Source organism: Doryrhamphus excisus, chromosome 23 (genome assembly GCF_030265055.1).
Source record: "Doryrhamphus excisus isolate RoL2022-K1 chromosome 23, RoL_Dexc_1.0, whole genome shotgun sequence".
Lineage (NCBI taxonomy): Eukaryota > Metazoa > Chordata > Actinopteri > Syngnathiformes > Syngnathidae > Doryrhamphus > Doryrhamphus excisus.
In genome coordinates this window covers 8,552,734-8,575,105 of record NC_080488.1, presented here as the reverse complement: position 1 = coordinate 8,575,105, position 22,372 = coordinate 8,552,734, and the positions used below count along the sequence as shown (strand labels likewise).

The 22,372-nt window shown below is 42.2% G+C and overlaps 3 protein-coding genes across 3 annotated transcripts; all 3 read right to left on the bottom strand.

Moving 5' to 3' along the window:
* Positions 1-315: 315 nt before the first annotated feature.
* LOC131110593 (gap junction alpha-3 protein-like) lies at positions 316-6,138 on the bottom strand. Its single transcript, XM_058063835.1, has 2 exons — positions 5,986-6,138; positions 316-4,291 (listed from the first exon to the last, which is right to left on the bottom strand). Exon 2 carries the CDS (start codon positions 4,264-4,266, stop codon positions 3,223-3,225), a length of 1,044 nt encoding a protein of 347 aa, XP_057919818.1. The 5' UTR covers positions 4,267-4,291; positions 5,986-6,138; the 3' UTR covers positions 316-3,222.
* Positions 6,139-6,527: 389 nt separating this feature from the next.
* LOC131110660 (uncharacterized) lies at positions 6,528-16,422 on the bottom strand. The gene is made up of 10 exons (XM_058063945.1): positions 15,884-16,422; positions 14,538-14,670; positions 13,404-14,442; positions 13,052-13,185; positions 12,791-12,951; positions 11,474-11,628; positions 11,173-11,258; positions 11,016-11,088; positions 8,792-8,859; positions 6,528-8,684 (listed from the first exon to the last, which is right to left on the bottom strand). Exons 1-10 carry the CDS (start codon positions 16,022-16,024, stop codon positions 7,930-7,932), a joined length of 2,745 nt encoding a protein of 914 aa, XP_057919928.1. The 5' UTR covers positions 16,025-16,422; the 3' UTR covers positions 6,528-7,929.
* A 787-nt stretch (positions 16,423-17,209) lies between these two features.
* On the bottom strand, positions 17,210-19,780 carry LOC131110497 (transforming growth factor beta activator LRRC32-like). Its single transcript, XM_058063675.1, has 2 exons — positions 19,652-19,780; positions 17,210-19,531 (listed from the first exon to the last, which is right to left on the bottom strand). Exons 1-2 carry the CDS (start codon positions 19,739-19,741, stop codon positions 17,654-17,656), a joined length of 1,968 nt encoding a protein of 655 aa, XP_057919658.1. The 5' UTR covers positions 19,742-19,780; the 3' UTR covers positions 17,210-17,653.
* Positions 19,781-22,372: the final 2,592 nt, after the last annotated feature.

Below are 22,372 nucleotides of genomic sequence, written 5' to 3'. Positions count from 1 at the left end.
CATAGGTATGAATGTGAGTGTGAATGGTTGTTTGTCTATATGTGCCCTGTGATTGGCTGGCGACCAGTCCAGGGTGTACCATGCCTTTCGCCTGAAGACAGCTGGGATAGGCTCCAGCAGCCCTCACTCCTTGTGAGGAAGTGGTAGAAAATTATCAATTCATGTTAATGAAGCATTCTTAGCTGCCACTTTTTTAGCTGTTTGTATATCTTTAGAACACACAGAAAAGTTACTATCCCTTAAGTACGTCTCCAACTATGGTACTAAATGACAAATTTAAGACAAGTTTATTTCAGGATACTCTTTCCCAAAGAACATTGTCATCAAGTATAAGTACCAAGTATAATCAAATGATAAAAACACAACATAGAAACAGTTGTACTTTGAATGTTATTACAGTGCACGTGAAAGAGACAATACAAATATGGAAACTCCTGAGACGAATGCAGCCTCTCTTGAGGCACGTCCTGGAATTGGATACGCTGGTTTCATGAGTGCCAGGTATTTCACAACATTGCACAAGCCTCACATCTACGCTGGATGTTGATGAAGTACTCTTTCACTTGTTTCAGGTCCAAAACTGAACCCGTGGATTTGGTTCTCAAAAGTTTTTGTGTGGAGTTTTAACAAAAACCTGAGCATACTTCTACTTCATTGCTCATTGGCAATGGTGGAAAGAATATTGCACCATTCACACCAGGGACGTCACTAAGTTTGACAGCTGGGGGGTTTTGGTCGCTAGGTTTGCTAGGTTACCTTTTCCGACAAAAATGTACTACTACAATATCTTACTGTAGTATGTCTGACATTAACTTAAAACTTGTGGGTGAAAATTTTGCATAGCATAACTGTAGGAAAATTCAGGTGAATGCTGACATTCTTTTATTTTGAAGGTTACTTTGCACTGAACAGGAAGTCATGCCATGTGCATGATTTATGCTGTGTAACTAGACAACTATCTATCTGTTTTATTGATACCCAACACACGACACTCATTTCAGTCCTAATTTATGTGTATTTCACATTGTTTTCTGTATGTAAAACAATAATTGTTATCTGTAAAATTAATTTTTTTCATATTTTGGGTGCCTGGAACAGATTAATGGGATTTACATTATTTCTTATGGGAAAAATTGCACAAAACCCGATGTACCATTGAGTCATGCTTTAGAACAGGGATGGACAAACTGCGGCCTGTGGGCCACTTCAGACCCACCATGAGTCTTAATCTGGCCCACTGTGCATTTCTAAACACACATATATTCCCGCCGCAAGGTATGCTGGGTAGCGCTGAACTTCCCAGCATGCCTTGAGGGCATTTGGAAATAACATTTTGAAGTTCAGTGTTATGTTTAGCTGTTTAGCTGTTGATTTATGTGATGCGTTAACTTGCTGTGGATGTGTTTTTTGTTTTGTTGCTCCGTGAGCAAGTATATAATTCTGCTTGATGCCGCCCTATACATAGATGGCAATTTTTTTTAACCCAACTACTGTATTTTGTGTACCTTTTTGTAAAGCGAGTACCTTATTGTCGGTCTTAGGAACTTCCAGCCACCCAAAATTGCTCAAAACCCGAGGTACCACTGAGTAACGCTTTAGAACAGGGATGGACAAACTGCGGCCTGTGGGCCACGTCAGACCCACCACGAGTCTTAATCTGGCCCACTGTGCATTTCTAAACACCCATATATTCCCGCCGCAAGGTATGCTGGGTAGCTCTGAACTTCCCAGCATGCCTTGAGGGCATTTGGAAAATCCCATTTTGAAGTTCAGTGTTATGTTTAGCTGTTGATTTATGCGATGCGTTAACTTGCTGTGGATGTGTTTTTGTTTTGTTGCTCCGTGAGCAAGTATATCATTCTGCTTGATGCCGCCCTATACATACGTAGATGGCAATTTTTTTTTAACCCATTGTGACCCACATGTCAAGAAAGTTCCACAGTAACTACTATATTTTGTGTACCTTTTTGTAAAGCGAGTACCTTATTGTCGGTCTTAGGAACTTCCAGCCACCCAAAATTGCTCAAAACCCGAGGTATCACTGAGTAACGTTTTAAAACAAGGATGGACAAACTGCGGCCTGTGGGCCACGTCAGACCCACCACAAGTCTTAATGTGGCCCACTGTGCATTTCTAAACACCCATATATTCCCGCCGCAAGGTATGCTGGGTAGCGCTGAACTTCCCAGCATGCCTTGAGGGCATTTGGAAATAACATTTTGAAGTTCAGTGTTATGTTTAGCTGTTGATTTATGCGATGTGTTAACTTGCTGTGGATGTGTTTTTGTTTTGTTGCTCCGTGAGCAAGTATATCATTCTACTTGATGCCGCCCTATACATAGATGGCAATTTTTTTTAACCCATTGTGACCCACATGTCAAGAAAGTTCCTCAATAACTACTGTATTTTGTGTACCTTATTGTAAAGCGAGTATCTTATTGTCGGTCTTAGGAACTTCCAGCCACCCAAAATTGCATAAAACCCGAGGTACCACTGAGTAACGCTTTAGAACAGGGATGGACAAACTGCGGCCTGTGGGCCACGTCAGACCCACCACAAGTCTTAATGTGGCCCACTGTGCATTTCTAAACACCCATATATTCCCACCGCAAGGTATGCTGGGTAGCGCTGAACTTCCCAGCATGCCTTGAGGGCATTTGGAAAATCACATTTTGAAGTTCAGTGTTATGTTTACTGTTGATTTATGTGATGCGTTAACTTGCTGTGGATGTGTTTTTGTTTTGTTGCTCCGTGAGCAAGTATATCATTCTACTTGACGCCGCCCTATACATAGATGGCAATTTTTTTTAACCCAACTACTGTATTCCGCAAGGTATGCTTGGTAGTGCTTGGTAACTTCCCAGCATGCCTTGAGGGCATTTGGAAAATCACATTTTGAAGTTCAGTGTTATGTTTACTGTTGATTTATGTGATGCGTTAACTTGCTGTGGATGTGTTTTTGTTTTGTTGCCCCGTGAGCAAGTATTTATTAGTTCCTCAGTAACTACTGTATTTTGTGTACCGTATTGTAAAGCGAGTACCTTATTGTCGGTCTTAGGAACTTCCAGCCACCCTAACATAGACTTATAGTGACGTCCATGATTCCCACTACAACAAACCCCTTTCCCAAACAAAAACAACTTTTGTGAGGACCTCGAACGTCACCTACGGAATGAATCCAATCCCTTCACAGCCATGTAAGACCCTCCAGACTGAGAAACCTCATATCTTCAGGTCATCTATTCTCGTCTTGTTGTTGGTGTGTTTGACACCGCGGCCCGGCCTGGCCTGCGTGGGCGTCCCGGGGGCCGACCCCGCTGGCTTCTTCCCTTTGAGGTCACATTCCTCTGTCTTGCTGCTGCTCCTTTCCGCCGCTAAGTTGTCCTTGTTTTGTTTGGAAGCCGCTTTACTGTGACAGGGGTGGAAGGAAGAATCGGCGCCCTCACACGGAGACGAGAGGTTGTAGCTCGGCGGGCGATGTTCGTGGAAGTACTCGTCATAAGTCGGCGGCGTCACTCCCGTGTCACTCGGCTCCTTTGGGATGCTGTCAGGTGACCGGTTTCGTCTTTTAAAGGTGATGCCCTGGCGGCACTTGGTGAAGCCCAGGTGATAGATCTCAATGAGGTTAAGAAAGAGAGAAACAGCGGCCACGCCCAGCATGAAAATAATAAAAATGGTTTTCTCAGTGGGACGGGAGATGTAGCAGTTGACCGCGTTGGGGCACGGCGGCCTGTCACATGTGTACATGGGCTTCAGCTCAAATCCGTACAAAAGGTACTGAGCCACAATGAAGCCCACTTCAAAGAGCGTCTTAAAAATGACATTGAAGACATATGTGCGCAAAAGCTCCCCCTGCAGGCGCACTCGGCCTTTGTCGTCTCTCATGAGAGGCTTTTTGTGCTTGTGGGCATCCACAACGACTGGATGCTGCGTTTGCTCCTTCTCCTTCTGCTTCTCCTCCATGCGTACCAGATGCAATATGTGGCCAAGGTAGATCAGCGTCGGCGTGGATACGAAAATAATCTGCAGTACCCAGAATCGAACGTGAGAGATGGGGAAAGTGATGTCGTAGCATACGTTCTCGCAACCGGGCTGCTTGGTGTCACAGGTGAAGCCCGACTGCTCGTCGCCCCACACCTTCTCCGTAGCCGCGCTGAGAATCAGGATGCGGAAGATGAAAAGGACCGTGAGCCACACCTTGCCCACCACGGTGGAGTGCTCCTGGGCTTTTTCCAAGAGCTTTCCCAACAGGTTCCAGTCCCCCATGGTCTATGTCCGTGCACAGCTAGGACTGGAAGAATTAGGAAGACTGTTTAGTCCAAAAAACATTTGAAGGAACCAAAGTAACTTTCTGTTGTTCATTCCGTGTACGGACAAAGAAGCCGCAATTTCGTAATTTTTGGCGGTAGTATCAAAGTGGGAACAGAATCTGTGTGAAACCGTATACCGAGTGTGAACTTTTTTGAACATTTTGAGGGATTTCTGTGTGGAAGTGGTTTATTCATTCATTCATTTTCTACTGCTTTTCCTCACAAGGGTCGCAGGGAGTGATGGAGCCTATCCCAGCTGTCTTCAGGCAAGAGGTGGGGTACACCTCAGCCAATCAAAGGGCACTTACAGACAAACAACCATTCACACTCACATTCATACCTATGGACAATTTGGAGTCGCCAATTAACCTAGCATGTTTTTTTTTTTGGAATGTGGGAGGAAACCGGAGTACCCGGAGAAAACCGGGGAGAACATGCAAACTCCACACAGAGATGGCCGAGGGTGGAATTGAACCCTGGTCTCCTAGCTGTGAGGTCTGCGCACTAACCACTCGACCACTGTGCAGCTGGAAGTGATTTAATTGATCGAAAATAAATACATTACAAGAGAATTCTTGAAATATAAAATAGGATTATATGTGATTTAATATAAAGATACTACTGTACTACTACTACTTGTCATAGTAATAACAATAATCTAGTCCAGGGGGACCACTTGAATAATAATACTTCATTACAAATGAGAATATTCCAAGTATTTCTATTATTATAAATGATCATGGGATGCACGGCGGACGAGTGGTTAGCACGGAGGCCTCACAGCTAGAAGACCCGAGTTCAATTCCACCCTCAGCCGTTTCTGTGTGAAGTTTGCATGTTCTCCCCGTGCATGCTAGGTTAATTAGCGACTCCAAATTGTCCATAGGTATGAATGTGAGTGTGAATGGTTGTTTGCCTATATGTGCCCTGTGATTGGCTGGCAACCAGTCCAGGGTGTACCCCGCCTTTCACCCCGAAGACAGCTGGGATAGACTCCAGCACGCCTTCAACCCTCATGAGGTAAGCGGTAGAAAATGAATGAATTAATGAATGAATGGTTTTTAATAATAATAATAATAATCAAATCAATAATCAGGACTTACTTCTTAATTTTTTGGTTCCAGAATTGTGTATAAATCAGGATTTCCCTGTAAAGATGGATGACTACAGTATTTGGATGTGTTTATGTGAAAGAACCTGACCTAAAACCAGGCCATCTTAGGCCCATCAATGACCAGCTTTGTATTTTTTAATTACTTTTATCCATATAGTGTCAATTACACAGGTAAAATAATAATAATAATAATAAAATTTACAGTAAGTAATGCCTTACCAAGCAAAGCATTACATTACAGCAAATGAGTCTCATGAGGCAGAGTGTTACACCGACGACTGGCTTATTCCACGTGGACCCCAACAGGATTATATTTACTTTAACAGAGTATATATTTGGCATGTGTAGACAGGGAAAGGCGGGTTCCAGTCATGATCCTGCAAGTCGTGGCCCCCTTGGTTGGGCAACACGATCTTGTGCATTGAGTGAAATGAAACACCAGCTATGACGGTGTTGATGTTCGTATTGGTACAACTGGAATAATATTAGTCATGTCAGGACCTCGATTAGTCTGGATAATGGTGTTCAGATACGGAATGGAAATTTAGACGTTAAACTCACCTTTATCAGCTGATACATCCCTTGTATTGAACGCCTACGTGTTTTCCAGCGTCCATGAGGCCGGCTACCCCGTGCTGACGGGCCTTTGTGGGTTTAAGCGTGATCTTTGGAGTCCTTCAGCAATGCCCTTGAATGGACGGGAAAAGTCAACTTCTCCCCGTCCAGCTCAGGAAAGATCTAGGACCATCCCACCGATGTTCTTCCACTGACCACAACACGCTGCTGGACACGCTCCCGACCATATCCGCCCCCCCACCTCCATGGTTAAATTTGGCACAGTGTGTACTTGAATGTAAACTATTAAAGCCTGTCTACTAGGTTGGTTGTTTGTGACTGACAAGTCAACTGGCCAATGATGTTCCAGCTACAAGTGGTCCTTGTTTCTAAATATAGCACAAGAGAGGGGGGTCTTCTCCTATCATGGAGGGCATGGTTTGGAGATGAGTGTCCATTTGCATCCTCGCATTGGAATGAAAGGAACAGGAACAAATAAGTCAGGAAATGAACCAAATTCTTACTTTATTCATGAACTGTGTCACTTATACAGTATATTAATTTTAGTAACCTTTTAAAATCATGCAGATAATGCATGTACAGTACATAGTACATGTACTATTCAGAAAAGTCAGCATTTGAGTTGAAACATATGAAACATAGCACCCATGTTGAATAATGGACAGATGCGGATCATATTTACTTTGCATGAACGGCTATTGAAATATGCATCTATGCATAGTTAACATAGTTTTACAACACGCAAACACATACAATATGTCAGAAGCGCTTTACGGTGTTTAGCACATTATTAAATCATTACAGTAGGATCGCACCACTCAGAGTCAAACCGAGTAAATATTCCTCAAAAGCACACTTATGTATTTATATTTTTTTAACACAACTGCACATGATCACCAGTGTACCATAAAGGAAAAGTCTCTTGAATAGTTAAAATAAAAAGTATCATTAAAATGTGTTTAATGAAGTGTTCAATTTCTATATGCTTTTTTTAGTTTAAACACACTGAACTGATGTTTTAAACAGTAAAACCATTTAAAAGTACAGTAAACCTCGGATATATCGGATTCAATTGTTCCCACTGGTTTTGTCCGATATAAGCGAAATCCGTTATATGCGTATACCGGAAAATGTCCGTTTTACGCATATATCGGATTTATATCCGGTATATGCGTAAATCGGATTTTCTCCGTTATAAAAAGGCACTTCCTTGACTATGTTTCCAATGTACCTGGACGCGCAGGCAACGCTGCAAACGCTGCAAATGACGTTGTATAGCGGCCTGTCACGATTCGGCGAATTGGAGTGCCACGATGCGGCCATCCGATATATGCGAGGGAAATTTAATGGAAATGCATTGGAACGGGACTGGAGATTTTGTCCGAAATAGGCGAAATCCGTTATAAAAAAATCCGATATATGCAATGAATTTTTATTGGAAATGCATTACAGAAAAATTGCTTCTTTTTTATCTGTCCGTTGTGAGCGAATTTCCGATATATCCGAGTCCGATATATCCGAGGTTTACTGTAGATATATTTTCTCAAATAGATACCGGTATTGTGGTATTTTAATAATTTAAAGTACGTGAATCCCAAGTATGTCCTCAAGATTCAATAGCAGATACAGCTTGTGTCAGTTAATAACTGACGAGAAAAAACGGTTGAATAAATGTGTAGCGTATATATAATAATAATAATAATATTTGTATAGCGCTTTTCAAAATACTCAAAGACCCTTTAAAGAAAAATTGAGTCGAATAAAAAACAAGTAAACAGAGTAAAAGATACGTTAAAATACAACATTCATTCGTTTATACACAGTTAAAACATAAGTAAAAGTAAATATAATACATTATTTGACATGATATAAATAATAGTGTAGTACAAATACAGAGTCACATGCTCTGCGGATTTTTAGTAGTTTCTATCAGCTGATTGATCGCATTTTATACGTAGACAATTTCTGACTCATCCAGTCAACTTTGGATTCTTCCTCAGAACGGCGAAGGCAGCGTTTGCATGCCCGACCGATGAGGTACACCACCTCGGCCAAGTTGAGAAGCACGCACACTCCGGACACCGCCAGCATGAAGACAGTGAAGATGGTTTTCTCTGTGGGTCTGGACACAAAGCAGTCCACGGTGTTGGGGCACGGGTACGAGTCACACTTCACCAAGCGTACCATCCTAAAACCTGGGTAGATCATGTAGAATATGTAGAGAAAAGCAACCTCAAAGATGATTCGGAAGATGATGCTGATCATGTAGGTCCACCAAAGTGCTCCGGTGATTCGAAACTTCTGGTTCTTGATATGCTCTAGTTCTTTCGGGCTGTTCCGCCCTGCCCGTTTTAGGGTCTTCTTATCAATGTGGCGGCGATGGGCAACATGCATGCCCACCAGGAGAGCAGGCGTGGAGACCAGGATGAGTTGCAGAGACCACAAGCGGATGTGCGAGATGGGGAAGAACTGGTCGTAGCAGACGCTGTTGCAGCCGGGTTGCTGGGTGTTGCAGGTGAAGCCGGATTTCTCGTCTCCCCAAACGCTCTCCGCCGCAACCACCAGGACGAAGATGCGGAAAATGAAGATGACGGAGAGCCAAATACGTCCGATGCCTGTTGAGTGCCGGTTTATGCCGCTGATCACGGCATAGAAGGACCCCCAGTTCATTTTCGACTCCAGGGCTGAAAAACAAAACATATCGTAATAAATATTCACATCCAAGATCAACTTTTCAAAATATAGCCTTTGATAGCCAGAAACATAATTATTAAAAAGTTTGACACTTTACCAGGATTAGCCGGCCGTGCAAGCGGCGTAAGCAGCGCCACATCCAAACGTCCCCATACTGACCAATTCCTTGGCAATATGGCAACACACAGGAAATGCCCAGTGGTGCATTGTTGTATAAAAGCAGGGGCGATGGCCTAACATCATACACCGTCACAAGACGCAACAGGTGGAAGCCAATTGAGAAACAGCCGCTCAACCACGTGATGCGCTCGCCCTGTATTAATACTCAACTCCCAAACGGATCGACAGACCAGTTCCCGACAGAACGGCGACAAAATTCCTCCACAAATGCAACCACACAAGTGAAAGACAACTGTTTTACTTTAAACCAGCAATTTCACAAGTCAAAATATGACCTTCATTAATTATAGTTGACGATTAGGTATCACTTAAACCCCTTAAGTCTTCTTAAAGAGTTAGTGTGTCACACAAATTAGTCATTTTACCTGCAGCTGTGGTGGTACACACTAAGTGTACAAAGCAGGACAAAATGAATTAAATTGATATTTTTATAAGCAAACCAAAAGACTGTGCCGAGAAACACCATGCGTTGGGAAAATGCTAATCCTTCCTCCGCCACAAGCCAGTGCCCTGCACCGTAGTGGTCATATGGTCTCGGACAAACAATTTACATACAAAGGGATCCTTTATGGGGCTGCAACAAGACTCTTTCAGATCAAACGCCTCGATTTCCGCCTACTACCAGGAATCTGTGTGGACACAAAGCGCCCCGGACCATGACACATTATTTATTGTGTTTGTGTGAGGGCAGGAGGCTGAAGAAGGCCTTTGACCTGAGCCGCTGTCACGGACAGGATGCACGAGTTATGGAGATATATGAACTCTTCAACTCCGGCCAACACTTGTTGGTATTTTGAAAAAAAATTGTCACCTTTTGGCAGCTATTGTCACATCTCTAGTTTTAACCTTAACAGACCCATATGAGCCGTAACTCCAACTTTGAAAGTGTGTAAATGCATTGATTTTTATGGTTTCATACTACCAATGTAATGTTTAATGGGGATTGTCCATGCATAAGCCTACATACAGTATTGCCGACTGACTGGGACAGGCGGATAACATAGCACCCCTTCAAACGTGATGTGGTTTAGGGTGCCAAAATGTCATCCGTCTGTGTTTTCGGGGGTCCAAGGTCAGTTTTAGACCTATCTTTAATTGGCCACCTGACCTCAACCGCATAGAAAATCTATGGAGTATTATTGTTAAGAGAGAAATGCGATATTCCAGACCCAAAAATGTAGAAAAACTGAAGGCCAACGATCAGAGCAACCTTGCGTATTGAGTGCCATTGACTGATGAACTCCATGCCACGCCGTACTACTGCAGTAATTCCGGCAATAGGAACACCAACCAAATATTGAGAATTGTACATGTTCATAAATCGCGTCAAATCTCCGCTTGGGAATCTCTGTGTGGAGTTTGCATGTTCTCCCCAAACATGCACTTTAGGTAAATGGGTGCCTCTAAATTGTCCGTAAGTATGAATGTGAATGATTGTTTGTGTCCTGTGATTGGTACAGCTTGTACCCCGTGTCCCGCCCAAGTCAGCTAGGATAGGCTCCAGCATACCCTTGACCCTAGTGAGGAAATGCGGTCAAGAAAATTGATGGATGGATAATTTTTAAAAAAATTGAAATTGAATTGAAATTTTCTGAGATACTGAATTTGGGATTTGAATTAGGTTTTAGTTAGAATCATCCAAATCAAAAGAAAAACATCTGAAATAACTTTCACTTTTTTTTCCAGATTTATTAAGCAGCACATCCTAGTGCCTCAACACAAGAGCACCATCCAGGTTTCATAGACAGAACTCGAAACGGACACTGGCAAAATACAACAAAACGTGTACAACGGTCAAAATGCGTGCGTAGTACAGAAAATGTGTACATGTTGATAGGTCTGGGGTTGAAAGTAATCAATTTGAGGAAAAAAAGCAGAACACTAACACTTTACAGAAGCCTTGATATTTTTTTAAAGCGCCATATTGAAACAGAAATGTTCTATAAAACACACAAACGCTTCAATTTATATTCATTATATTTGGTTGTAATACAAGAAAATGCATATGCTCATACACTAGTGGTTAACACTTATTTAAGAATAGCCATTTACAACACCACCATCATTAAATTTTACATATCATACTTTATACTAAAGTACTATGGTACTAAATGTTACACTTTTTGACTTAGATCACTTGCCGAGTGTAGCGTGAAATGAGGTACTTCTCCCATTCTGTGTCTTGTTTATGCTTCAGTTGGACCTGATTGCCTTCTGAAACAAGAGACAACACAAAGATTACAATGGCACCAGGAGAAGATGGGGGGGGCATCTTAAAAGATTTGATCAGAGCATTACTTTTCCTGGCTAAACTGAAATTCTTCAGTTGGCTGTGTTTGGCATGTCCATTTTGGGCCAGTCGCAAAGACAATGGGGGGCCTCGCCTACAATGCAACCAGGGCATATATTACATAGAGTCCTGTGTAAGCATCTTAAGCCATCATTAGTGCTTTAAAAACCACAGAAGATCAGATCGGGACATCCCGAATGTATACTCATGCTTGTCTGCTTTTACCTGGATCATAATGTTTGTGACCATGTGAAAATGTCAACAAATTTAAATAAAAGTTTTACTGGTGACATGCTAAAACTCAAGCACCTCATAGCTCCAAGCTTCCCCTTTTCCAAGAAAAGCTCAACAGTCACACAGGGCCCTTGTGTGTAAATTCTGGCGTAGAAGATCCGGTCGTGCACCATGGCTCTGAACCACTCCACTGCATCGTCAGACCAGTCTGATTCATTTGCAGGACTCACCTCATGGGAGGAAACAGATGGAAAATAGCATGAAGTGTGATTAAGGAAAAAAAAACATCATTTTTGCCATCTTTGTTGACACTTAAGTGCAACTAATCAGATTAATGAATTCCAATTATCGATATATTGTATTATATTTTGAGGACACTAACCAAACAAAGTTAGGCCAGGTTCACGTTGCAGGTCTTTTTTGTAGCATCGTATGTAGCAATATCTGATATGAATCTGATCGACTAGTGTGGACGGTCAGGTCGCATATATCCGACTAATACGTCATTGAAAACCATACTTTGCATTGCAAGACTTGAATAAAAAGGTACTCACAGAGGGAGGCAGACGTTCTTGTCATCATAAAACTATTTTTAAAAAGTATTAGTTAAGCAGCTTATGTCAGTGTCTCACCACGCCTGGCTCTGACATCCAACCACACAATCCTCGTAAGACATCGTTCTCACAAACTGTCATAGCCAAAATGATTGCCCTCTTTCTTCTTAATCTCCTATGTGGAATCATTTGGTTAAGAAAATGTTGACTCTCGTTACACAAAATCCTTGTAATTGCCGCTAACACAGCAAGCATAGCCCAAACTGGGGCAATGTTTACTTCCATAAACAGCTGGCACTTTTAGAAGTCACATTTTTTAGTAATGTGAGCGGCACCTGAAATCATGGGATTTATACCATGCAGTAAGAACGCAGCCTATGTCGCATGATATGATGTGTTTTTATTAGCTAAAATCATAAAGTACAGGCTGCATCATTCTTGGCATTGTAAAAAAAAAAAAAAAAAAAAAAAAAGACTCAAAGATCTGGTGCATGGGGAGGGCTAGACCATAATCACTAGATGATGTTGAATGTGTCATTTTGTGAGCAGTTGTGCCTGCTGAGCCTCCGCCTTCAGCATATGGACAGAAAGCAGACCAGATTGAGGATCAGTGGATTTTCTTTCATCTGAGATGCCGTGGGTCGCAAAAAGTGATTGCAGACCGTTTTTACGCCTCAGCACCGTTGACAGAACAGCATGGAGAATTAACGCCAATCCGTGCAGTTCACACATGTGGTCTCACTACAGTCTTGATGCTTTTGATGACCTTCCATGCATATGGAACATCATGAAGGTGATATTGTTGTAAAAAAAAATATATTAAGAAGGAGCTACTCACATTAGCCAGTGAAACTTGCATCGACTGCAGTGGTAAGTCGGCCATTTCTGGACTCATCTCATTGATATTACACAGCGACACACAGGCGGTGTCGCCATGATCTAACCTCCTTATCTCCACTTTGATAGAGGTCTCACCCTTGGCTCCATCAGTTATTTCATCTTGGGATAGTAAAAACAGAGATGAGTCCCCACCAAGAGACAAGTGAGGTGCTGCTGCCACCTAGAGGTTACCTCCACATGAACAAAAATATAGACCCACCTTTGCTCATGCCACATATCTTTGTCACCTGAGCCCTGCACCATTGTTCTTGCCTAGGTAACCAGGCGATTACATGGGCTCCGATGTCTGGAATGCAGTTCTGCTCAGCATATGAACTACTGGCTTCACAGCTGCTTTAAAATGAGGGATAAAAAAAACATAATGGCAACCAGAAACATGTGGAATATTAAAAAAAGGGGGTGTGGAATCTACAAAGAACTGTAATGAACAATAAGGATAAATGCCTCTTTAGGTTCTGTAAATGTGATCATGGAATTAGTGAGGGCTGTAAAAAGCTGAGAAAAAGCAGATGGGAGATTAGATGAGAATGAAAAAGTGCTGAACAACTTACTTAGTAACAAGAGCCTGCAGTTTGGCGAGGGAGTCAGCGTGCTGGATGTAGAAGTTGCTCGGACTCACAATGTGGGATACAACAACCTCATGTTCCTCAAACCTTCGCACCTGGAACTTGGGAATGGTGAAAGCATTGCTTCGGGCCTTTCTTGTGGAATCATTGTCGTTTTCAGAATTTGTGCAATGGAGTGTTTGGGTTTTAATTTTGCAGGCTTTCTCTTCCTCGGACTTTGTGCCTTTGTGGTCTTTGTTGTCAGAAGAGTTGTTGGCTTTCCCCTGTGCCGCCTCTGCGCTGATGTCTCCAAAATCCCACAATTCAGTCTCAGTTGCAATCATACACGTGTACGTGAGCGAGCCATCTGACTCGACCCGTTTCACTCTGAAAACAGGAGCTTGATTTACTGTTTCTGCAAGCAATGTTTTTGGAAGTGAGGCGTTGACTTGACCATGTGACATCTGTCTGATAGGAGAAAGCCGCGTTTCCATGGTGGGCAACGAGACCTGTGAAGAGTGCTCAGTCTGCTCCATTACAGAGACCTCCAGCACCCCTACAGTTTTAGAGTATGCTCTTAGGAGGTGCAGCACCTGGTCAGATGTTTGTTGTCTGCGCCCATCATCTTCACGTCCCCAAATGAATGACGGTGCTGTCTTTGTGATTACCTGAGCGCACTCATTGAGGACAGGAGGAACAATCTGATCCTTCGGTTGGCATTTCTCCTCCAAAACGTCTGCTTCTTGTTCTGCATCCTTACAGCCATATGGCGTGTTGACAGTCTCAACAGAGCTGTTTTGATCGGGGATGTTAGCCACCTGGGCTGCTGCGGGCAGGGCAATGAGTAATCCTGTCAACTCTTGTAGGCTTCGGGTGGCTCCAAGCACCTGGACTGCTTTGGATATGGACGTGGCCATAATAAAGGTCTGCAATAGAGGCCCAAACCTGAGCGCATCAGCGTAAAGGATCCCTTTCAAGCTCAGTAGCTGACCTTGGTGTCGCCTCACTCCATTTTTGTGGAAAGGCATCAGATGGGCTTGCGGCTCTATAGGTGGAAGGCAAAGGAAAGAAGTGCTCAGACAAAACAAGGTGAATGTAAATGACAACTGTCATTTAAGTGTTAAGACCTTTTGAACTCACGCAGTGACAGGTCCTGAAAAAGAGATGAGAGCTTGTCTATAGTTTGACATCTCTCATCAAGCATGTGTAAAAGATCATTGAAGACACTTGCTGAAAAAGATGACATCAAGAAACCTTCAACTTCTTCATATGCCTGTAGGACAGATAAGTTCAAGTTAATAAACATCTGAATGTCTGGATAACGGGCATGCAGGTTTAAATGTCTGAACATTAGTGTGGAGTTTCAATGTTTTCCTCATGCTTACATGAGTTTTCTACAGATATTCCAGCTTCCTCCCAAATTCCAAAAACATGGAGAGTCCAATTGTTCAAAGGTGGTAATTGATGTTTGCCTATTATAATCACCAAATGTCCTGTTTTCAAGGGATATGCTGCTATGGATCCTTTTGAAAAAAACTTAATTGTATTTTAAAAAAAGTGATGATAATGTTCCAGCACTCTGCTGCATATGCAGACCTGCCAACATGTACACATTTTTCAGAATCAGCACACATTCTGATCCTTGAATACGCAGGGCTGCATGTGCCGTAATATGTGAAATTTTTTTTAGTATTTTCTGTGATCAAAATATGGTCAGCCTACTAAATATACCCAGTGACAGACTGGTCACCAGTTCCTGGTGTATGCCGTCTCTCGTCAAAATCTGCTGGGATAGACTCCAGCACACCTGTGACACGAATGACAACAGGCAGAATAGAAAATAGGTGGATGGTTGGCAAATTTCAATTCTTCCATCTTCTATCACTCAGTGGAAATGCCAATAGGTGACCCTGCACAATCTTTTATCAGGCATTCTGCATTTATAAAAAAAATATTGCTGGGTATGGACTGTTCGAAAGGAATCCATTTAACTATGCATTTATTATTCTAGTTAAACTGTGTTTGACAGTGGTTTACAACTACACTGCATGAGAGGGCTAATAGCTGTTTGTGTTATTGTGGTTATGAATGAACAAAATATGAACAGAATGAACAAAATATTGTACACACATCTCAATGAAGCAGTCCAATTCTGCACCACAACAGTTAATGTACAGATATTGTATTGAATTGAACAGTTTAATCTAAAAAAAACAACAGACATTTGTTCAGATGACGGTAGCTAGTATACTTATGATGTAGCCAATGAATGTAATGCTACGTTATGCGTTTAAAAATGGTCTTCACGACCGTAGCGCCGTACTTGAAACTAAAAAAATTCCGACTCAACAGTAAAAAGTAACAACATAAAATGCCCAGTAAAACTGGTTAAAACACTCATAACTAACAACAGTTTTAATACCCATTTTTCGTATATTCCTACTTCGTGACCACCAGTTGATGCTAGCTAAATACATCGTGCATACCTTGTTGGTGACAATTCGAAGCTCTTTTTCCAGCTTGTTCCTAGCGGCTTCCAGGAGCAAAACTTTGACAAATATCTGTAATTTATGGAGACTGTGGGGAGAATGTGGCTGTCCGTGGAGGTGGAGCACCTGAGCCGTCATTGTTGTCGAGCTGTTCGATTCCCGCTGTGAGCACTGAGGCGCTAGCTTCCTCTATGGTAAAGTAGCGAAAATACACCAAATAACTTGTATCCAGCTTTGAGCAACATATGTTATATGTATAATTCCACTGGCTAAATTAAAAGACCACATACACTTTTACACTGTCGTATTAGTTGAATGTTTTTCAATACTGTACTCCACCTGTAGTCAATCAAAGAACTGCGCTCAATGTCGACTGACGTGATTAGCTATTAGCTAGCACGGTAGCATTAGCTTGGGTTACGTATACGATATTTTGGTCACAAAAACATTTACTTTCAACTCAGCAAAAGATACCTAGCACACAAATAACACAGCAATGCTTTGTGTGCAGGCCCGTTTAGCTATGTTTAATTAGGCATGGATGACAAGTCCTAACTAGTTTATCAGTAAACGGGCTATTATATCTTTGAATGCCAGCCGCCAGTAATCACCACCACGGAAGAATGAATACAATTTGATCCTTACATTCCCGTTATTTTACACCAACACAGTCCCCTTTCCTGTTCTCTTTGCACAGACTTGTCAAGCAGCTTACTTGATCAAGTACCCGAAATTGGGTGGGGCACTTTCTCAAGCACATACTGGCATTTTTTTGTCATTAATACTGGAATCAGCACAACATATTGAATATCAATGTTCAAATGAGAAGCATGTGTCTGCAAGCTCAAGAGCATGGTTGTTTACAGTGACAATGTTTGTAAGGAAATCTCTGAAAACATTATTTTTTTCATTTGTTTTACACTGCCAAAAGTCACAATGTTCAATCTTTTACCAAATATACATATAATATGTAGTTAGTTTATTGGCTAGACTTGCTTTGGAGCTCTGTTGCTGCTCTTTATTTCACCAGAATTAGTCATAGTGTCAGTATTAATCTACTTACAGACTATTTTGGTAATTACACATGGCCACAATCCAAGCTATGACTAACAAATAGTGCATAAGTGTCATTCTTTGTAATGGCCAGCAGGAGGCAACTTGTGTAAGCAGTTAGAAGACAGAACACGTTGCACACACATGGAGACATTAGGTTAATGTCTCTATCAGTCAACACAATGAAGCCTTCTCCATTGATTTCAATGTTTATTTGAAAATAAAAACATGGTTGCAAAATAAAATAATTGCATAACACAATGTCTCTGTACAAGAAGAAAAATGTCATCTTTTTAGGTGGCATTCATCGAAAAAGAAATAAGCAGGTGCTTTGATGAACCCATGCCATGTATTAAACTACCACTGGTAATACATTTTGTATGGTAATTTAACTTTAAATTCCGAATTGACATGAGTTGTCTTGTATTTGGGGTATTAAGATCTATACAGGTAAACCGCATTTGGTGGAAAATGACTTTTCCCCAAGCAAGTCAGAGCTTTTCTTCCTGTCACTCACATACACCAGTGTCCTGGACAGATGCAGCCGTGAAAATTTGAGCAAGTTAGAAAACAACAGAAGGGAGAGATTATGATGCTAATTTTAAAATGATCAATTAACTGTTGAGTAGCTAAGAAATATATCATTTTTATTGCACTCAGGTCAGTTGAATTTTATCGCCATGCATATCTTTGATACAGCTTTTCTAGTGGATTTCATACTACAAACGACGTTTTGATGCAACACAATTGTCTGGTGAACATAATCAACACTGTTATCATGACAGCTAAAAACAAAACAACGATAATCATTTCTCCCAAGTGAATCTCATTTATGTGTGGTGAACAATAAAGAGAAGAACTTGTCAAATACTCACCAATCTGAATTCTGTTGTTATATGCAAAGCATGTGCTTTGATTGACGTCTGGCAGTTTGATCCTCGACTCATTGAGGATCCTTAGCCAATGAGCGTCACAACAGTTAAAGGGATTTCCACTAATGTATACAGCATCAAGATGTGTTGATAATGCTAAAATCAATGATTGGTTTAAAGACAGAAAGTTATTATTCTTTATGCTGAGTTCCCTCAGAGGAGAGCAACTTAAACTGCGAGGTAAGACATTTAGATTGTTGTTGGATATATTCAGATGTGTAAGCGCCGGTAGGCAAGGTAGGAACAAATCAGAAGCGTTCATGTTTACTTCACCCAACATCAACGACTGTAAAGTTTCCCGCACGCCCTCCAATGCACCAACTTGCATGACCATATGGACATTTCTTGCTAGGTTGAGTGATATCAAAGAGGTTTTCTGGAAAGCGTTTCCATGAAGGATCCTGATGCCGTTGTCTTCAAGGTTGAGATACTTGAGGGTTCGTAATTTTCCAAAGGCTACACATGATGAGTTAAAGTTAGGTTGCTGCTGTGATGTCGAGCTCTGCAGCTGGCTCACGGGAGCGCAAGGCTTCACTGAGTTGTCTTGGAGATTTATTGTCTCGACTTGTGTGAGTGCATGTAGAAAGAGCGGTGAAACCGATTCCAGTCCGTTGCTTTGCATGTTCAGGTACTTTAAGGAGGGGAAGTAGAGTTCCCTGTCGTGTCCGGATTCACTGTCATGCCGAACATTCCATGTGAGTTCTTGCAGGCAGTTAAAACTGAAATTTAGTCCTTCCAAAGAAGAGAGAAGGCTCAAAGTCTCCAGAGGGAAACATGTAAAGTGGTTATAGCTGAGGTCAATATAGATCAATGGCATCAATCTCCAGTTTGAGTGAAGGTAATTCTTTGTAATTCTAACATTGCCCTTCTTTACGATATCATTGTAAAGAGAATTAACCTCTGATACCATTGATGCCTCCGAAGTTAGGGTGCCAATTATGTTATGATGTAAATATAGATACTTCAGTTGGTTCAGTTTGGGGAGAATTGGGAAATAAAGTAATTTGTTATGACTTAGATCGATAATTTCAAGATTGTACACTTGGTTATCTTCTGCGGTAACAAAGAACTGTATCGAGTTTCTACTTAGGTTTAAATACTTAACTTGTGGTAATTTAAAATCACAGATATGGGCAAGGTTATTCTTGGCCAAATGTAAGCTCTCTAGTTTAGCGAGCAGTTCAAACGACCCCGCATCAATTGCGGATATCAAATTGTCATCAATAGCGATGCTCCTCAGACTCTGACTCTCTTTGAACAAGTTGCGTTTAAGTGTTGTTAAAGAATTCCCAGTCATTCTGAGTTTCTCAAGAGAAGATTTGTTTTGTAGGTACAGTTTCGCCGCCTCGTCCCCCAGATTGTTCAGCGATATGTCCAAACTCTTCAGTCGACCAAGAGATCGGAGGCTTTTGCTGTTTCTGTCAAGGTTGTTGTTCAGGGCATTTCCAGACAAATCCAGCTCCTCAAGCAGAGCCAGGTTGTTAAACGCCCCTTCGGAGATGAGCTCCAGCTGGTTGCCGCTCAAGTCCAGCTGCTCCAAATACAGCACATTAAGTGTGTGCAACTGTCTGATGAAATTATTGGATAGATCGAGTTTTCGCAGCCTTATATCCAAATCCAGTGGGACGGAATATAGGTTCTGGTTACTCCAGGATTGTTCCTTGAAATCAAACATTAATCATCATCAGTGCGTACTGTAAAGATCACAGAACATATGCATTGTCGAAAACATGAATAGATTAAGCATGACTTTTTGCAAATTGCGCTTCCTTAAGCCTACCTTTGCACCATCATCCTTTAAGCCAGATGTGAAAAGGTCATTGCCAAGTGACCGGAGTAGTAGGAGATGAAAAAGCATGTTTCTCACCATGTTCCCTCTGCAGTTTCAGTGCTTTTGTCACCTTCTTCCACACCCTTTTTACAGCTCTGCTTTGCACAAAAAAAACACACAGGAAGAAAACAGCTGTGGACACTAGATAAGCTTTAGTATACTATTTTTAAACAATTAATGCAGGAAGAGCACATGAGTTGGCTTTTAGACAAAATATATATTTTGTACCGATTATAACATAAGAATTCTCTTTACTGATTCCTTACTTGGGGAGTTTATCCTGAGAATACTACATCTAAACATTATTCTTTCTTGTCACAGGGAAAACGGAAAGGATTTTCCAACAGGCTCCAGAGGAACAAATAAACTAACAATGTGAAGGTGGAGCCCAATGGAAGCCACAGGTAAGGTACAAAGAGGTCTACAAAAATAGGCTGAGGTGTAAGCATATGTAAACAAATATGTGAGACACATGCACTAAGAGAAGGAAAGCCAAAGTACTGTTTACTAAAACTTGCATGGCTGTAGATTTCCTGCAGCTGTCACTCTATTTGTTATCGTCGCATAAACAGATTCACTTCCTGTATCCTGCAACAAGCTTCTTAGTTATCATTTTAATCCTACAAGTCTTATGTGTTTTATTTGACTCTGGAGGTTACAAATAAGTTTATTATATTGACGATATTCAGCGGCAGATTACCAGTTACCCCATTGGCCCTAGAAACAATTCCGATATCAACATACAGTATTCCCTGCCCAATGTAATGCCAGGATGCCAAACCCGTTACAAGCCACTACGAGCCAGTTGGGAGGCAGTTTGAGCCACTGCACGCCACTAGACACCGTATCAGGGACACTAGGCGCCACAGCAAATTGCATTGGAGCAAACTGGCACCAACTGGCGTGGGCCCAGTGGAGTCTTAGCAAGTAATGGGCTCACCTTTTACACCCAACAACCGTTCCTAGTCTTCACATGATTGGAATATAAGTTGCTGGTTTCATGGGTTAAGTGTCTCTAGGATGCTAAACCCGTTACAAGCCACTACGAGCCAGTTGGGAGGCAGTTTGAGCCACTGCACGCCACTAGGCACCTTATCGGGGACACTAGGCGCCACAGCAAATTGCATTGCCGCAAACTGGCACCAACTGGCGCGGGCCCAGTGGACTCTTAGCAAGTAATGGGCTCACCTTTTACACCCAACAACCGTTCCTAGTCTTCACATGATTGGAATATAAGTTGCTGGTTTCATGGGTTAAGTGTCTCTGGGATGCTAAATCCGTTACAAGCCACCACGAGCCAGTTGGGAGGCAGTTTGAGCCACTGCATGCCACTAGGCACCTTATCGGGGACACTAGGCGCCACAGCAAATTGCATTGGCGCAAACTGGCACCAACTGGCGCAAACTGGCGCAAACTGGCACCAACTGGCGCGGGCCCAATGGACTCTTAGCAAGTAATAGGCTCACCTTTTACACCCAACAACCGTTCCTAGTCTTCACATGATTGGAATATAAGTTGCTGGTTTCATGGGTTAAGTGTCTCTAGGATGCTAAACCCGTTACAAGCCACCACGAGCCAGTTGGGAGGCAGTTTGAGCCACTGCACGCCACTAGGCGCCACAGCAAATTGCATTGGCGCAAACTGGCACCAACTGGCGCGGGCCCAGTGGACTCTTAGCAAGTAATGGGGTCACCTTTTACACCCAACAACCGTTCCTAGTCTTCACATGATTGGAATATAAGTTGCTGGTTTCATGGGTTAAGTGAGTCTAGGATGCCAAACCCGTTACAAGCCACCACGAGCCAGTTGGGAGGCAGTTTGAGCCACTGAACGCCACTAGGCACCTTATCGGGGACACAAGGCGCCACGGCAAATTGCATTGGCGCAAACTGGCACTAACTGGCGCAAACTGGCACCAACTGGCACCAACTGGCGCGGGCCCAATGGACTCTTAGCAAGTAATGGGGTCACCTTTTACACCCAACAACCGTTCCTAGGCTTCACATGATTGGAATATAAGTTGCTGGTTTCATGGGTTAAGTGTCTCTGGGAAAGTAGAACTCAACTTTTTGCTTTATCGGTGATTTTCACCTTATTTTCACCCTGTGCCGTTTATTCTTGTAGCATTTGACAATGATCCACTAAGCTTCTCGGTAGAGTTCTTGACCTGGCTGGATGTTGTAAAAAGCTTTGGTTTCCTCTGAGGGAAAGGTTCTGTGATCATCCACTTAAGTTGTCTTCAGTGGTCTTCCAGGTATTTTGATGTTTGCTGAGCTCGCCAGCACATTCCTTCCAGATTATAGATTTTGTCTCCTCCGATTTCTGCTTATTTTGGGTTCATTTCACAGCTTAATGAGCCCTTTTCGCTTCCATTGACGCCGCTTTGGACCACATATTCAGAGTTCCTCTACAAATTTTAAACTTGGACTCAATGCTAGACGTCTGATGAATTTATGATTAGGAAATTTGCATCCGTCATCAAGGGAGCGTGCTCTTGACTTGTCTTGCACATCTGTTGCAAGCAGTGCAAGGAGACTATTGAACTCCTTTCTAATGCTGCGGGAACCCCCAAGTTTTTAACGATAAATATTACTTGAATCAGAATAGCAATTGCTAAATACTTACAGAACAAAATCTGGTCCACATGAGCATAGTTATGCTTCAGTTAAG

Bases quoted from the DNA above. Each gene is read 5' to 3' on its own strand.
- LOC131110593 (XM_058063835.1), bottom strand. From the start codon at position 4,266: ATGGGGGACTGGAACCTGTTGGGAAAGCTCTTGGAAAAAGCCCAGGAG.
- LOC131110660 (XM_058063945.1), bottom strand. From the start codon at position 16,024: ATGACGGCTCAGGTGCTCCACCTCCACGGACAGCCACATTCTCCCCAC. The intron at 14,671-15,883 runs GTATGCACGATG...TCTGTCCTACAG, and splicing joins TTCGAATTGTCACCAACAAG to GCATATGAAGAAGTTGAAGG. The intron at 11,089-11,172 runs GTAATGCTCTGA...CTCTTGTTTCAG, and splicing joins TTTCAGTTTAGCCAGGAAAA to AAGGCAATCAGGTCCAACTG.
- LOC131110497 (XM_058063675.1), bottom strand. From the start codon at position 19,741: ATGGTGAGAAACATGCTTTTTCATCTCCTACTACTCCGGTCACTTGGC. The intron at 19,532-19,651 runs GTAGGCTTAAGG...TTTGATTTCAAG, and splicing joins TAAAGGATGATGGTGCAAAG to GAACAATCCTGGAGTAACCA.